The 16,756-nt window shown below is 47.8% G+C and overlaps 1 protein-coding gene across 7 annotated transcripts; it reads right to left on the minus strand.

The window, feature by feature from the left end:
• Window positions 1-1,765: 1,765 nt before the first annotated feature.
• LOC119961652 (gastrula zinc finger protein XlCGF8.2DB-like) lies at window positions 1,766-11,177 on the minus strand. 7 transcript variants are annotated; one of them, XM_038788944.1, is made up of 2 exons: window positions 11,145-11,177; window positions 1,766-3,387 (listed from the first exon to the last, which is right to left on the minus strand). In XM_038788944.1, the coding sequence occupies exon 2, from the start codon at window positions 3,275-3,277 to the stop codon at window positions 2,348-2,350; it is 930 nt and encodes a 309-aa protein (XP_038644872.1). In that variant the 5' UTR covers window positions 3,278-3,387; window positions 11,145-11,177; the 3' UTR covers window positions 1,766-2,347. The 7 variants fall into 7 exon arrangements, with proteins under 7 accessions (XP_038644872.1, XP_038644870.1, XP_038644867.1 ...); XM_038788942.1 differs by having other exon boundaries at window positions 11,008-11,168; XM_038788939.1 differs by lacking the exon at window positions 11,145-11,177 and adding an exon at window positions 7,172-7,732.
• Window positions 11,178-16,756: the final 5,579 nt, after the last annotated feature.

Genomic DNA, 16,756 nt, shown 5'->3' on the forward strand with positions numbered 1-16,756 from the left:
CCCACACTCTGTTTAAAATTGCACCGTTTAGTTTTTACTGTCTCTCCTCATTCCTCCCTCCAAAATTCATCATTGACTGTCAATCACTTTGGGATGTTCTGAGGGTGTGAAATTAACACAATAACTTTCTTTCTCTTTTATAGCTGATTTAAATCTGCAGCGTTTGAACCAAAGATTAAATTGAAATGAAAAATGAAAATTGCTTATTGTCACAAGTAGGCTTCAAATGAAGTAACTGTGAAAAGCCCCTAGTCGCCACATTCCCGCGCCTGTTCGGGGAGGCTGGTACGGGAATTGAACCGTGTTGTTGGCCTGACTTGGTCTGCTTTCAAAGCCAGCGATCTCGCCCTGTGCTAATTGGGATTGATATCTGAAGTTAACTATTTTACTGCACAAACAGCTTCAGCTGGGAGTCAGTGAATGAAGAGGAAAGATCCCAGACAATGGTTCTTCAAGGTTCACTGCAGGCCCGACGGCTTAATCAGCTCCACTCTCAACTCAGGAGAGCTCAGCAGCTCCACACACTGTCCACAGGGGAGATCTCCTGGTCCAGTGGGACCAAGATTCGTGTTTTAACTGACACCACCAAAACACCTGTGTTCCAATCTCAGTTGATGGTGGAACTGGGCGGTAAGATCTGTAGCCACCTAAGATGGACACTGGGCTACCAAAATGGAGAACTGCTAAGGCTGCAGGGAGAAAACAGTCTTAGCAAGGACAAGCAGTTTGCAGAAGGCTAATTAGCATTCTGCACGTATCGAAACCAGTTTATGGCCAGGTGCAGGATCTCAGCTTAAGGTATAAATGGCAACAACGATTTGCATAGTAATGAGGTGATCCAGATCTAGGCCCACACAATAGCAACATTTGGGTTTGAATGGATACTTTGAGTGGATGCCCAGACGAAACGGCACCAGAAGTATCCATCACAAAGCACCATAGAGACCGCCCCACCCATCGAGAAGAGACCCTCAGATTGGGGGATTTGTAAGATATCGATTGGGAAATGACCCAATCGATACATGGCAGGTAAAGGCCCGCCCCGAAGAGGCACGGACTTTGGGGGACCTATAAAGGTAGACCCCGCACATGGTTCTGTCTGTTTTTGCTCCGGCCCAGATCTGCTGTTGTTGCTCCGGCTTGCTGTTGACTCCGGCCAGTGGCAGCGGGTAGATGGAAAATAGGAAGGGTCGAGGATAGATCCTTGGGGAACACCGAGTGCACGGAAAGGAAAGGGAGATTGGAGATGGAGCAGTAGGTTGCCAGGATGATCGGATCAAGGGTTTTGTTTTTAGGTTGGATGATGCGAGTGAATTTAACGCTGGAAGGGACAGAACCATTAACGATATCAGATAATGTGGGGAGTCAGGTGATCAGGGCAAAGGGAAATAGTGGCAGGTCTCATGGACAGGATGAGCAATGAGAGGGTTTGATAGAGGCAGGTCTCATGGACAGGATGAGCAATGAGAGGGTTTGATAGAGGCAGGTCTCATGGTCAGGATGAGCAATGAGAGGGTTTGGGCAGGTCTCATGGTCAGGATGAGCAATGAGAGGGTTTGGGCAGGTCTCATGGGCAGGATGAGCAATGAGAGGGTTTGATAGAGGCAGGTCTCATGGACAGGATGGGCAATGAGAGGGTTTGGGCAGGTCTCATGGACAGGATGGGCAATGAGAGGGTTTGGGCAGGTCTCACGGACAGGATGGGCAATGAGAGGGTTTGGGCAGGTCTCATGGACAGGATGGGCAATGAGAGTGTTTGGGCAGGTCTCATGGACAGGATGAGCAATGGGAGGGTTTGGGCAGGTCTCATGGACAGGATGGGCAATGAGAGGGTTTGATGGGGGACAGGAGAGAAACTGGAGAAAGATGTGAGTTCAGATCTTGGACAAGGGGGAGCTTCAGAGCCAGTTTGGTCCAGTGGGTTTGTGAGAGGGAGGAAGCAGCAGAGGCAGCTGATCAGATTGTCTCAATCTCAGTGAGAAAGAAGCTCCATCAGCTCCTCACACTTGTTGTTGGTGGGGATGGAGGAGATCGGAGGGTTAGAGCCGTTCAAAAGGAGAACCCTTCAGATATTAAAAATACCCGACGCAGCATGTTTAACATAAAGATGGCATAATTTATTTTTGTCCAGAATATTAGTCTTTATGACAGGTCTGAAGTGTATTAACATCTGCAGAAACAGACCTCAATGAACAGGGCTCAGTTCTCAATGTGAGTAACAACGAAATTCAATCACTGTAGTTACCAGTGAACTCACTGGTGTCTCAGCAGTGCGGATGACGAGTAAATCCCTTCCCACACTAGGAACAGGTAAACTATCTCTCTGCAGTGTGAACGTGTTGGTGTGTCAGTAGGTTGGATGATTGAATGAATCTCTTCCCACAATCAGAGCAGATGAACGATCTCTCTCCGTGTGAATTCGCTGGTGTCTTAGCAGAGCGGATGACTGAGTGAACCTCTTCCCACACTTGGAGCAGGCGTACGGTGTCTCTCCTGTGTGAGTGCGCTGGTGTACAGTGAGGTGAGATGATCGTTTGAACCCAGTCCCGCAGTGAGAGCATCTGAACGGTTTCTCATCAGTGTGAACCTGTTGATGGGAGACCTGTTCCTGCGAGGTTTTAAAACACTTCCCGCAGTCCAGACATTTAAAAGGTCTCTCGTCAGTGTGAACTCTTTGGTGTATCATCAGGTGCGATGAATTAATGAATCCCTTCCCACACTCGAAGCAGATGAATGGTCTCTGTTTAGTGTGAACCTGCTGGTGTGTCAGCAGGGTGGATTGGTGAGCGAATCTCTTCCCACAATCAGAGCAGGTAAATGGCTTCTCCCTGGTGTGTATTCGCTGGTGTGTCAGCAGGGTGGATGACTGAGTGAATCCCATGCCACACACAGAACAGGTGAATGGTTTCTCCCCAGTGTGTATTCGCTGATGTTTCAGCAGAGTGGATGACTGAGTGAATCTCTTCCCACAGTCAGAGCAGGTGAATGGCTTCTCCCCACTGTGTGTGCGCTGGTGTGTCAGCAGGATGGATGACTTAGTAAATCCCCTCCCACAGTCCGAGCAGGTGAATGGCCTCTCCCCGGTGTGACCACGCTGATGAATTTCCAGCTCTGATGGGTAACTGAATCCTTTCCCACAATCCCCACATTTCCACGGCTTCTCCCCGTCATGCCTACATTTATGTTTTGACAGGCCAGATGATCGATTGAACCCTCGTCCACACACAGAACACGTGTACGGTTTCTCCTCACTGTGAATGCTGCTTTTTTCTTCCATCTTCAAAATCCGATGATATTCAGGTTACAATAGATTGGGCGCGTCCATGAGATCCTGATATGATCTTTAGTTTCAGTTTCCCGACTGCAAATCCTCCCCTTTCTAATATTCTGTGATATAGATTTCAAAAAGAAAAAGGAAGTGAGAGAGAGCCCACCGAAACACAAAGGCAAGCTATAATATTCTGCTGAATAAATCTGGTAACTTGTGAGGTCGGCACGAGGAAAGTGACTGAAAATTACTGGATTGTCATAAAAATCAGACAGGTTCACTAATGTTGTTCACGGAATGAATCCTGCCACCCAATCTGGGATTACACATAATCTAGCATCAATGGGAGGGGATGAGAGGGAGATAGAGAGAGGGGTGCAAGAAAGGGTTAGGTTGATTGGCTATGCTAAATTGCCCTTAGGGTCCTAAATAATACGGTTAATGGGGGGGGGGTTGTTGGGTTACGTGGATAGGTTGACTTGAGTGGGGTGATCATTGCTCGGCACAACATTGAGGGCCGAAGGGCCTGTTCTGTGCTGTACTGTTCTATCTATCATAAACAGGGGGTAAAAGAGACAAATTTTCTACAACTACAGCTTGACCAGAGCTCTGAGTGAATTTTTTAACCCATCAACCTCCACTGTCTGGATGGACTCGAGAAGTAGGTGCAAGTGAAAATCATCACCACCTAGTTCATTGGGGCAGCACGGTAGCATTGTGGATAGCACAATTGCTTCACAGCTCCAGGGTCCCAGGTTCGATTCCGGCTTGGGTCACTGTCTGTGCGGAGTCTGCACATCCTCCCCGTGTGTGCGTGGGTTTCCTCCGGGTGCTCTGGTTTCCTCCCACAGTCCAAAGACGTGCAGGTTAGGTGGATTGGCCATGATAAATTGCCCTTAGTGTCCAAAATTGCCCTGAGTGTTGGGTGGGGTTACTGGGTTATGGGGATAGGGTGGAGTTGTTAACCTTGGGTAGGGTGCTCTTTCCAGGAGCCGGTGCAGACTCGATGGGCCGAATGGCCTCCTTCTGCACTGTAAATTCTATGTAATCTCCAACTCACACACACTGTCCTGGCTTGTCTGGCATCAAGTGCTGCAGGAGCAGAAATTTCCGGCCTTTAAACATTGGGAAGGCTGAAGCCATTCTCTCTAGTCACCAGCACAAACTTCACTCTCTAACCACCTACTCCATCCCTCTACTTGTTAACTGTCTGAGGCTGAAGGTCATCTTTTGACCACATATCCACATCATCTCCAAGACCACCTATTTCCCCCTCAGTTACAGAGCCCGGCTCCACTTTAGTCTTTACTTTATCTGCTAGAGAAACCATCATCCTTTCCTTTTGATTTTATAGTCAGATTTATTCTGTTAAAGACACAATATGAATACAAATGATTGTTATTGGCCTGAAATCGTTATTCGGCGTCATCGATAAGAAATTGGAGGTGAAAGAGTGAAGCAGTTTAATGAACAATTTGTTCTCTTCGTTACTGGGTAAATTTCAAAAATAGTGCCCCTAACAAAGATGGCGATTCTGCATTGCGCATGCGCCTCCCTGCGACCAGTGCCCCCCGACAAAGATGGCGGACATTAAACCGGGTGTGTAATTGAGGAAAGCTGCGGCCTGCTCTGTGCAAAGGGTGGGGGACCATCCCGGATATCAGTAAGTTGTTTTTCATGGGTTTGTGGTTCATATAACATATTTACAAAGCTTCTCCTACCCCCCGCCTGATCCATAGCTCCCCCGGTTCCGCCATACCCACCTCTGCGGATTATCGAACCGAGAAAGCACCGTCTCTGCGCCGCCATTAATCACACTGCGCATGCCTCTAATCACTGCGCATGCCTCACACGACCGAGCCCAGCCCGGCCCTCGTTCACTCGGATTGGTTGGAGGACCAGTCACTCCCGCTCGGTCCTCCAGACCCGCCTCCCCCTTCCCTATTGGCCCAGAGATGCTGTCAATCATTCCCTGGACATTGTGAGGTACCAGGTGAGAGGTCAGTGACTATCCGTCACTTCTGGCTTCTCTCCACAAACAACCTCATAGAGATCAGGGGGGGAGACACTGACCCAGTGACAATGTCACTGCGTTAGTCACCCAGAGAGACAGGAGAATGTTCTGGGGACATCGGCTCCAATCCATTCAATTAATAAAATCTGGAATTTAAAGTTAGTCTCAATGATGGTGACTGAGGGTCACTGAGAAAATCTGGGACCCTGGCGCTGTGAAGCTACAGTGCTACCCAGTGCTAAACATAGATCCGAGCAAGCAATGAGCCACAAAATGACCACAAGATATAGGAGCAGAATTAGGCCATTCAGCCCATCAAGTCTGCTCTGCCATTCAGTCATGGCTTACATTTTTCTCATCCCCATTCTCCTGCCTCCTCCCCATAACCCCCAACCCCCTTAGGAACAAGAACCTGTCTATCTCTGTCTTAAAGACACCCAGTGATTTAGCCTCCACAGCCTTCTGTGGCAAAGAGTACCACATAATAATAATATTTATTAGTGGTACAAGTAGGCTTACATTAACATTGCAGTAAAGTTACTGTGAAAATCCCCTAGTCGCCACACTCCGGCGCCTGTTCGGGTACACTGAGGGAGAATTAATGTCCACTTCACCTAACAAACATGTCTTTAGGGACTTGTGGAAGGAAATCGAAGCAACCGGAAGAAACCCACGCAGACACAGGGAGAACGAGTAGACTCCACACAGTCAGTGACCCAAGCCGGGAATCAATCCCGGGTCCCTAGCGCTGTGAAACAACAGTGCTAACTATTGTGCTACCCTGAGAGGGTGAGAAAGAGAGAGAGAGAGAGAGTGAGAGAGAGAGAGAGTGAGAAAGAGAGAGAGTGAGAAAGAGAGAGAGTGAGAAAGAGAGAGTGAGAATATTCACCACCCTCTGGCTGAAGAAATTCCCCTAATCTCAGTTTGATAAGTTCGTCCCTTCCGTCAGAGGCTGTGCCCTCGGGTTCTAGTTTCTCCTACTGGTGGCAACATCCTCTCCATGTCCACTCTATCCAGGCCTCTCATTATTCTGTAAGTTTCAATGAGAATGGCATGGTGGCAGAGGGGTTAGCACTGCTGCCTCAAAGCGCCACAGGTTCAATTTCAGTTTTGGGTGGCTGTCTGTGACGTTTGCACTTTGTCCCAGTGTCTGCGTGGGTTTCCTCCGGGTGCTCCTGTGTCCTCCCATAGTCCAAAGATGTGTAGGTTAGGTAGATTGGCCCTGCTAAATTGGCCCTTAATAATAATAATAATAATAATAATCGCTTATTGTCACAAGTAGGCTTCAATTAATTTAGGTGAAGTAGGGTTTGGGGGATGGGATGGAGGCATGGGCCGAGATAGGGTGCTCTTTCAGAGGGTCCATAAAGACTCAATGGGCTGAATGGCCTCCTTCTGCACTATTAGAATTCTATCCCCCATCATCCTTCTGAACTCCATCGAGCACAGACCCAGAGACCTCAACCGCTCCTCATATAAAAGAGGTTCTTCATTCCATAACTTCATGGTTTCTGATGGCAATAGGAAGGATTACCTTGAATATCTGTTCCTTTCTAATAAATAGATAAATAAATCCTGGTTCTGGGTCACTGTCCATGTGGAGTTTGCACATTCTCCCCATGTCTGTGTGGGTTTGACCCCCACAACACAAAGACGTGCAGGATAGGTTGATTGGTCAGGCTAAATAGCCCCTTAATTGGAAAAAAAAAATTAGGTACTCTAATTTTTATCAGTAAATTATCCCGAGGACACTGTCACCTCCAGCCCTGGATATCACCATCCTCCTAATCCGGATCAGTAAATTATTCCAAGGACACTGTCACCTCCAGCCCTGGATATCACCATCCTCCTGATCCGGGATCAGTAAATTATTCCGAGGAGATTGTCACCTCCAGCTCCGGATATCACCTTCCTCCTGATCCGGGATCAGTAATCCATTCCGAGGAGACGGTCACTTCCAGCTCCGGATATCACCATCCTCCTGATCCGGGATCAGTAATCCATTCCGAGGAGACTGTCACTTCCAGCTCCGGATATCACCATCCTCCTGATCCGGGATCAGTAATCCATTCCGAGGAGACTGTCACTTCCAGCTCCGGATATCACCATCCTCCTGATCCGGGATCAGTAATCCATTCCGAGGAGATCGTCACCTCCAGCTCCGGATATCACCATCCTCCTGATCCGGGATCAGTAATCCATTCCGAGGAGATCGTCACCTCCAGCTCCGGATATCACCATCCTCCTGATCCGGGATCAGTAATCCATTCCGAGGAGGCTGTCACTTCCAGCCCCGGAGATCAGCATTCAAACCAGCAGGAACTAGTATTCTCTCCAGTAACTTCTGAATTCTACCGCTTAACTTAAAGACACTTGTCCATTAATCCTGCTTGATTTAAAGATACATGTCCATTAATCCTGCTTGACGTAATCTTTGGGGTAGCTTCGGAGCCGGGAGTGCTGGAGGCGAGAGAGGCCGGCATTCTGGCCTTTGCGTCTCTAGTAGCCCGGCGCAGGATTCTGTTACGGTGGAGGGATACGCGGCCCCCGAGTTCGGAGACCTGGGTCAACGACATGGCTGGGTTCATCAAGTTGGAGAGGATGAAGTTTGCCCCGAGGGGGTCGGTACAGGGGTTCTTTCTGCGGTGGCAGCCCTTTCTCGACTTCCTGGCAAAGGGGTAGAGAGTGGTCGGTCTCAGCAGCAACTTTGGGGGGGGGGGGTTTGGGGATGGTTAGGGGGGTTTTTTTTTTACGGCGGTGGGTTTGCTATGTTGTTATTTTCTTTGGTCTTGTATTGCTGTTGGTTTTTTGTTATTATTTATTTTGCGGGGGTGAGTTATTTTCTTGTGTTGGTGTGGAAACACGCCTTGTTTGTTTTAAATTGTGGGGAGAAAATTTGTTATTGAAAAACTTGAATAAAAATTATTTTTAGAAAAAAATCCTGCTTGACGTAAAGATACATGTCCATTAATCCTGCTTGATTTAAAGATACATGTCCATTAATCCTGCTTGACGTAAAGATACATGTCCATTAATCCTGCTTGACGTAAAGATACATGTCTATTAATCCTGCTTGACGTAAAGATACATGTCCATTAATCCTGCTTGACGTAAAGATACATGTCCATTAATCCTGCTTGATTTAAAGATACATGTCCATTAATCCTGCTTGACGTAAAGATACACGTCCATTAATCCTGCTTGATTTAAAGATACGTGTCCATTAATCCTGCTTGACGTAAAGATACATGTCCATTAATCCTGCTTGGCGTAAAGATACGTATCCATTAATCCTGCTTGATTTAAAGATACGTGTCCATTAATCCTGCTTGACGTAAAGATAGGTGTCCATTAATCCTGCTTGATTTAAAAATACATGTCCATTAATCATCCTTGGATCAAAAATAATAACGACAAAATAAGAGATAGTGAAAATAAGGGAATAAACAGGATGGAGCCTTACAACTGTTATGGGTCACATGTATTTTCTGCCAATTTAGCTGGTGTACCATATCTTTTTTTTTTAAATTTAGAGTATTTTTTTTTTTTTTTTCTAATTAAGGGGCAATTTAGCGTGTTCAATCCACCTAGCCTGCACATCTTTGGGTTGTGGGGGCGAAACCCACGCAAACACGGGGAGAATGTGCAAACTCACACGGACAGTGACCCAGAGCCGGGATCGAACCTGGGACCTCAGCGCCGTGAGACTGCAGTGCTAACCTACTGAGCCACCGTGCTGCCCTGGTGTACCATATCTAACCTGTTGTTTTTTCATAAACTCTTCAAAATTATCAATGACATGGACCCCCCTTTTTGGGTAAACTCTGACTCCCGGACTAAAATCTTAAGTTTCCAGCATTCATCATTAATCTTGTCGCCTCTAAACACAGTTGTAAAGGAGCCTTCTGTCTGTATCTACGAGCTTTGAACCATGGAAGAGAGCGACTGTGGCGCGTTTCTTACACACCTCAGTATTAACCCACACATTCAGTCCTGGATCTGATTGACAGCAGCAAAAACAGCCGAATCCAATCCCTGCAGACACTTATCAAGTCGCTGGTGTTTCAGCATAAGCTGTAAGTCAGTGAATCCATTCCCACACTCAGGGCAGATGAACAATCTCTCTCCAGTGTGAACTTGCTGGTGTTTCATTAGATTACTGCTGCTTCTAAAGCTGTGCTCACAGGCAAAACATTGAAGAGGTTTCATATCAGAATGAATTTGTTGGTGTTTCAGCAGGTTGTATGACTGAGTGAATCCCTTCCCACACACAGAGCAGGTGAATGGTCTCTCCCCAGTGTGAATCCGCTGATGCATTACTAGACCGTTGCTGCTTTTAAAGCTCTGCTCACAGACAAAACATTTAAAAGGTTTTAGATCAGAGTGAATTTGTTGGTGTTTCAGTAGGTGATATGACTGAATGAATTCCTTCCCACACACAGAGCAGGTAAACGGTCTCTCCCCAGTGTGAATTCGCTGATGTACAGTAAGTTCAGATGATCGCCTGAAGCCAGTCCCGCAGTGAGAGCACCTGAATGGTCTCTCGTCAGTGTGAACACGTTGATGACAGGTCACTTCCCCGGACGTTTTAAAGCACTTCCCACAGTCTGGACATTTAAAAGGTCTTTTATCAGTGTGAACTCGCTGGTGTTTCTGAAGGTTAGATGCAGCAGTGAATCCCTTTCCACACAAGGAGCGGATGAATGGCTTCTCCTCACTGTGAATGTGTTGGTGTCTCAACAGATACTTTTTGCTTTTAAATCTCTTCTCACATTCAGAACATTTAAAAGGTGTCTGTTCTGTGTGAACATACTGGTGTGTCAGCAGGCTGGATGGCTGAGTGAATCCCTTCCCACAGGTGGAGCAGGTGAACGGCCTCTCCCCAGTGTGACTGCGTCGATGCATTTCCAGTTCAGAAGGGTAACTGAATCCCTTCCAACAGTCCCCACATTTCCACGGTTTCTCCATGGTGCCGGTCGGTGTCCTTGTGTCTCTCCGGGTTGAATGACAAGTTGAACTCTTGTCCAGACACACAACACATGGACGGTTTCGCCCCATAGTCAATGGTGTGATGGTTTTTCTGTCTATGTAACTGGTTAAAGCTCTTTCCACGGTCAGTTCATGGAACACTTTTTTTTAAAATTTAGATTACCCAATTATTTTTTCCAATTAAGGGGCAATTTAACGTGGCCAATCCACCTACTCTGCACATTTTTGGGTTGTGGGGGTGAAAACCACGCAGACACGGGGAGAATGTGCAAACTCCACACAGACAGTGACCCAGAGCCGGGATCGAACCTGGGACCTCAGCGCCGTGAGGCAGTTGTGCTAACCACTAGGCCACCGTGCTGCCCTCGTTCATAGAACACTTAATGTGTATGTGCGTCTCGGTGCTTTTCCAATCACACTGATGTTTAAAATCTTTTCCCACAAACTGAACAGACAAACATTACTCCTTCCACATTCAAAGACTGTGATATTCAGGTTCGAAAGAATTGAGTGACTCTGTCAGATCTCGATATTTGGTTTGAGTTTTCTGACAGCCAATCTTCCGCTTCGAACCCCCTGTAAAAGTAGTTTATAAAAGCCATCACCATCAGTCCAGGATATAAATTCTGAACAGGCAATTCTAGTTTCTCTGGAACATTTTTCCCTCTCTTGTTCCCCCAAAACTGTAAATCCCCGTCCCACACACTCCCTGGGCTGAAATTCAAACCCATCTCACCATCTGCACCATTTCTTTCCTCCACTCCCAGTTTTCTCCCTCCCTCTCCTCTGCCTGGGTTCAGTTCTCCAGCTCCTGTTTGCAGACTGACAATAAAACCAATGGGTCTTATTGGGGGGTTTGGGGCCTCCACTCACCCGCCTGAATCCAGCTTCATATCCAGACTACGCATGCTCCAACTCACAATGGCTGGGGAGTGATTGACGGTGGCTACTGACCAATAGGAAGAGTGCAGTCCAGGAGTGGCTTTACCGGCCGCCATCTTGGGAAAGGGAGGCGGTTCTTTTTTCCCTGGAGCGGAACGCTGGGGCGGCCATCTTAGTATGGGAAGAGGGAGTGCCCGGTGACAGGCCGCGGGGCAACCGGCGACCGCCGCCATCTTTGGAATGGAAGACGGGTCTTTTGTTCGGGGAGCGGAGCGCTGGGGCGGCCATCTTAGTACAGGAAGACGGAGTGGGCGGGACTTTCTCCCCGGTGACAGGCCCCGGGCCACCCGGCGGGCGCCGCCATCTTATGGCGGGATTTTCTATCCGGGTCTTCAGTGAAGGACAATGAGCTGGAGCTGAGGTTGCAAAGTGTTCAGAGGAAGGTCTGGAATCAGAATTACAGCCAGATATCTGTAAGAACCACAAAGTTCACATTCATTATGTTTGTCAAATGAAATCATAATGCTGCAAACACTCACTTCTGAAGAAGAATCAGATTGCATTGGAAATGTTAACTCTCTCTCTTCACAGAAGCTGCCAAACCTGCTGAGGATTTCCACAACTTCCTGTTTTCACTTCACATTTCCAGCTTCCGCAGGGTTTTACTCAAATTATTATTAGGTTTTTGAAATGTTGTTACATAACCTGTTCAGAGTAAAATAATTGTCATTATTTAAATGTCCAAATCAGTGAGATTTAGTTGTTTAACTGAGACTGGGTTGTTCAGGAGCAATGTCAGAAATCACTTCATAGAAAATATCGTGAAACCTGGAATTCTATTCAGATTGTCAGTAGAAAGTTTAAAAACTGAGATTGATTTAAGTTTGTGAGACAAGATTATTAAGGGTTATTAAATGAAGGTAGCCGGGTGGGCTGAACAGACACGTCAGACATCTGCACGCTGTAGCTTAATGTCTGTGGTTGGACTGATTCTGGTTTTCTTTTAATAATCTTTATTGTCACAAGTAGTCTTACATTTGCATTGCAATGAAGTTACTGTGAAAAGCCCCTAGTCACCACATTCCGGTGCCTGTTCGGGTACACAGAAAGAGAATTCAGAATGTCCAAATCACCTAACAACACGTACATAGAACATAGAACAGTACAGCACAGAACAGGCCCTTCGGCCCTCGATGTTGTGCCGAGCAATGATCACCCTACTCAAACCCACGTATCCACCCTATACCCGTAACCCAACAACCCCCCCCCAACCTTACTTTTTAGGACACTACGGGCAATTTAGCATAGCCAATCCACCTAACCCGCACATCTTTGGACTGTGGGAGGAAACCGGAGCACCCGGAGGAAACCCACGCACACACGGGGAGGACGTGCAGACTCCGCACAGACAGTGACCCAGCCGGGAACCGAACCTGGGACCCTGGAGCTGTGAAGCATTTATGCTAACCACCATGCTACTGTGCTGCCCCGTCTTTTGGGAGGAAACCGGAGCACCAAGCGGAAACCCACACAGACACGGAGAGAACGTGCAGATTCCACACAGACAGTAACCCAAGCCAGGAATCGAACCTGGGACCTCAGCACTGTGAAGAAACAGTGCTTACCGCTGTGCTACCGTGCCACCCCTTAATTGGAAGAAAGGAAACCTCCCTGATCAGTCCTGACTTCCTATTTCATTGGCAGTCCCTTGGGACCGTGAATAAGTTCTGAGGTGGCTCGGCAGGAAATTTACCCTGGAAACCGGCCGCCATCGGTTGTAGGGTGGACGCACGCAGACACGGAGAGAATGTTCAAACTCCACATGGACAGCGACCCTGGGCCGGGAGTGAAACTGGGTCTTCGGTGGCTTGGAGCAGCAGTGCTAACCACTGCATCACCGTACTGCCCTGAGCTTGGGGAGTCTTGTCCAGCCAGCAGGGTACATGTGGGGTCATCTTAGTGAAGGGATGTTGGGTAGGTGGGCTTCAGGCCCCAGTGACCTGGAGAGAAAATGATGGACTCATTGATTTTATTCTCAGTCTGCAAACAGAAGCTGGAGAAGTAAACCCAGTTAGAGAAGTGGGAGAGGGAAAACTGGGAGTGGAGGAAATAAACTTAACTGCATTCTGCATTAGGAAGAGGGATGGGGAACAAAAATGTTCCACTGAAACTGGAATTTCTGTTTTGAATTTCTATCCAGGACTTAGAATAATGACATTTGTCAACTCCTTTTACAGGATATTAGAAGAGGATTCAAGATCTGACACAGCTATTTGATGCATCACGTTTTTTATATGGAAGGAGAAATGTTTGTTCTGTCTGGGAAAAGATTTCAAACATCAGTGTGACTGGAAAAGCCCCGAGACACACACACCCGAGTGAGAGTGTGCCAGTAGGTGGACTGTGGAAAGAGTTTTAACCAGTTGCACAGCCTGAAAAATATTCACAGCGGGAGAAACATGTATTTTGTGTGGACGACGATTTAACTGATCTTTCAACCTGGAGAGACACAAGGACTCTGGCACCATGGAGAAACGATGGAAATGTGCGGACTGTGGGAGGGGATTCAATTGGCCATCCCAGCTGGAAATTCATCGACGCAGTCACACTGGGATAAGGCCGTTCACCTGTTCCATGTGTGGGAAGGGATTCAGAGAGTCATCCAACCTGCTGCAACACCAGCGAGTTCACACTGACCTGAAACCTTTTAAATGCCCAGGCTGCGGGAAGTGCTATAAAAGTTCTGGGGACCTGATGTCCCATCAACGTGTTCACACTGACGAGAGACCATTCAAGTGCTCTCACTGCGGGACTGGGTTCAGGAAATCATCTGAACTGACTGTACACCAGCGAATTCACACTGGGGAGCGACCGTTCACCTGCTCCATGTGTGGGAAGGGCTTCATTAATTCATCTAATCTGCTGAGACACCAGCGTATTCACTCCGATATGAGAACTTATAAATGTCCTGATTGTGAGGAGAGCTTTAAAAGCAGCGACAATCTGCTGAGACATCGACGCACTCACAGTGGAAAGAGGCCATTCACCTGCTCCCTGTGTGGGAAGGAATTCACTCGATCAGCTGCATTGCTGACACACCAGCGGGTTCACAGTGGAGAGAGGCCGTTCTCGTGCTCTGTGTGTGGGAAGGGATTCATTTGTTCATCCCACCTGCTGAAACACCAACGCACTCACACTGGGGAGAGGCCGTTCACCTGCTCCGAGTGTGGGAAGAGATTCACTGCTTCATCCCACCTGCTGACTCACCAACGCTCTCACACTGGGGAGAGACCGTTCACCTGCCCAGCGTGTGGGAAGGGATTCACTCAGTCGTCTAACCTGCTGACACATCAACGGGTTCACAGGTGACTGCAGAGATTGGATTCTTGTGTTATTGCTGCTGTAACCACATTGAGGACTGAATGTGTGGGTTAATCCTGAGGTGTGTAAGAAATGTGTCCCAGCCACTCTCTCTCTAGGGTTCAGAGCTCCTAGACACAGAACAGAAGCTCCTTTACCACTGTGTTCAGAGTCAGGAAGGACAATGGTGAATAATGGAAACGTGCTGTCAAATCCGAGATTGGTGTAAAACTGGGACCTGTTCCTGACTGAAAGTGAAACAGCAGCTTTAAGTTTATAGTCTGAAACTTTATCATAAAATGTCCCAAGCTGTTTCACAGGTTATTAAACGTTTGATCAGGTGACATATGGCGCAGTGGCTCACACTGGGATGACGGCACTGAGGAGCTGGGTTTGAATCCCAGCCCTGGGTCACTGTCCGTGTGGAGTTTGCACATTCTCCCCGTGTGTGCGTGGGTCTCACCCCCACAACCCAAAGATGTGCAGGTTAGGTGGATTGGCCACGCTAAATTGTCCCTTCTGCTTGCCTTCTGAGGAAAGGTTGGAGAAGTTAGGTTTATATCTACTGGTGTTTAGAAGAGTAAACTGGGCGATCCTTTCAGATCCTGAGGGTTTTACAAGGTGGGTGTGGAGAAGATGTTTCTTGCCGGAGAATCTAGAACTCAGGGTCACTATTTAAAATGAAGGGGTCACTCATTAAAGACGGAGCTGAGGAGATTTTATTTCTCTCCGTGGGGTGAGAGTCTCTGGAACCGGCATCTTCAAAAGACATTAAAGCAGAATCTTTGAATATCTTTAAGATAGAGTTAGATATGTTCTTGATCAACATGGAGATGAAAGGTAATCCAGTTGTGGGCAGGAATGTGCGTTGAGGTTACAATTAGATCAGTCGTTATCTTATTAAATGGCGGAGCAGACCCGAGGGGCCGAGTGGCCCATTCCTGCTCCTATTTCATATGTTTGAAGAATTGGAGGCTGTCTGAATTTCCAGAGACCGTGTCATGGAGAGAGTGGCTGCCTCCATGGAGTCCTCAAGCCCCATGTTTACCCTGCCTGCCGACGATGACAGGCCCGGGGCAACGGGGTTCACCGGCCACCATCCTGTGATGGGAGTCAGGACAGATCATGAGGCAGGGCTTCCTCCCCAGTGACAGGCCCAGGTTACCCAGCCAACCGGCTGCCATCTTGGCAGGAAGTAGTTTGCATGAGTGGCCAAACCTTTGTGAGGAAAGAGGGAGTGGGCGGGGCTTTGTGAGGAAAGAGGGAGTGGCCACACCTTTGTGAGGAAAGAGGGAGTGGGCGGGGCTTTGTGAGGAAATCTGGAGTGGCCACACCTTTGTGAGGAAAGAGGGAGTGGGCGGGGCTTTGTGAGGAAAGAGGGAGTGGGCGGGGCTTCAGGAACACACGGGTCTGAGCAGCATTTTAAAACAGAATTCACTTCCCCAGAGAGGAGGGAAGACTGGGTCACCGGCTGAGTTAGTAGCTCTGATATTTGATCCACTGGGCAGTCATAGGTTATGGGGACGGGGAGAGAAGTGGAATGAAGGGCAGAATCAGATCAGCCATAAGGGGCTGAATGGCCCACGCTGTTGCCGTTTCATATGACCTTATAAATCTGGCACTGTTCAGCGAGCAGAGCAAGTGTGTGACCATCTTGGTGAGGGAACAGACTGGGTGGAACTTCAACAACCCAGTGACCAGCGGAGAAAATGATTGAAGGAGAGTTTGTGAGACGGAGTTAAACCTTTGGGGAATCAAGAGAGGGGAAAAAAATACCCAACAGAAACGAGAATTGTCTGCTCTAAATTTCTGCCCTTTACTGACAGTGTAAACTTCTGTAAACTCCTTTTACAGGGTATCAGAAAGGGGGGATTTTAAGATCTTTAAGAATCATGCTACTCATCAGGTCTTGGATATCATTAACTTTGCAATGTGGAAGGAGAAATGTTTGTCTGTTCTGTCTGTGGGAAAAGATTTGAAACATCAGTGTGACTGGAAAAGCACCGAGACACCAGCTGGAAAACCATCGACACAGTCACACCAGTAAAAGGCCGTTCATGTGCTCCGCGTTTCTCATTCTCCTCCAGTCACACCAGCGAGTTCACACTGAGGAGATCTTTCAGCTGAATTTCCTGTGAAAAGAGGTTCAGGTGTTCATCTAACCTCACTACACACCAGCAATTCACACTGGGGAGAGACCGTTAACCTGCTCCGTGTGTGGGAAGGGATTCACTCAGTCTACT

Source organism: Scyliorhinus canicula, unplaced genomic scaffold, assembly GCF_902713615.1.
Source record: "Scyliorhinus canicula unplaced genomic scaffold, sScyCan1.1, whole genome shotgun sequence".
Lineage (NCBI taxonomy): Eukaryota > Metazoa > Chordata > Chondrichthyes > Carcharhiniformes > Scyliorhinidae > Scyliorhinus > Scyliorhinus canicula.

What these genes read in the sequence shown, in the direction of transcription:
- LOC119961652 (XM_038788944.1), bottom strand. Translation starts at nt 3,277, where the DNA reads ATGGAAGAAAAAAGCAGCATTCACAGTGAGGAGAAACCGTACACGTGT.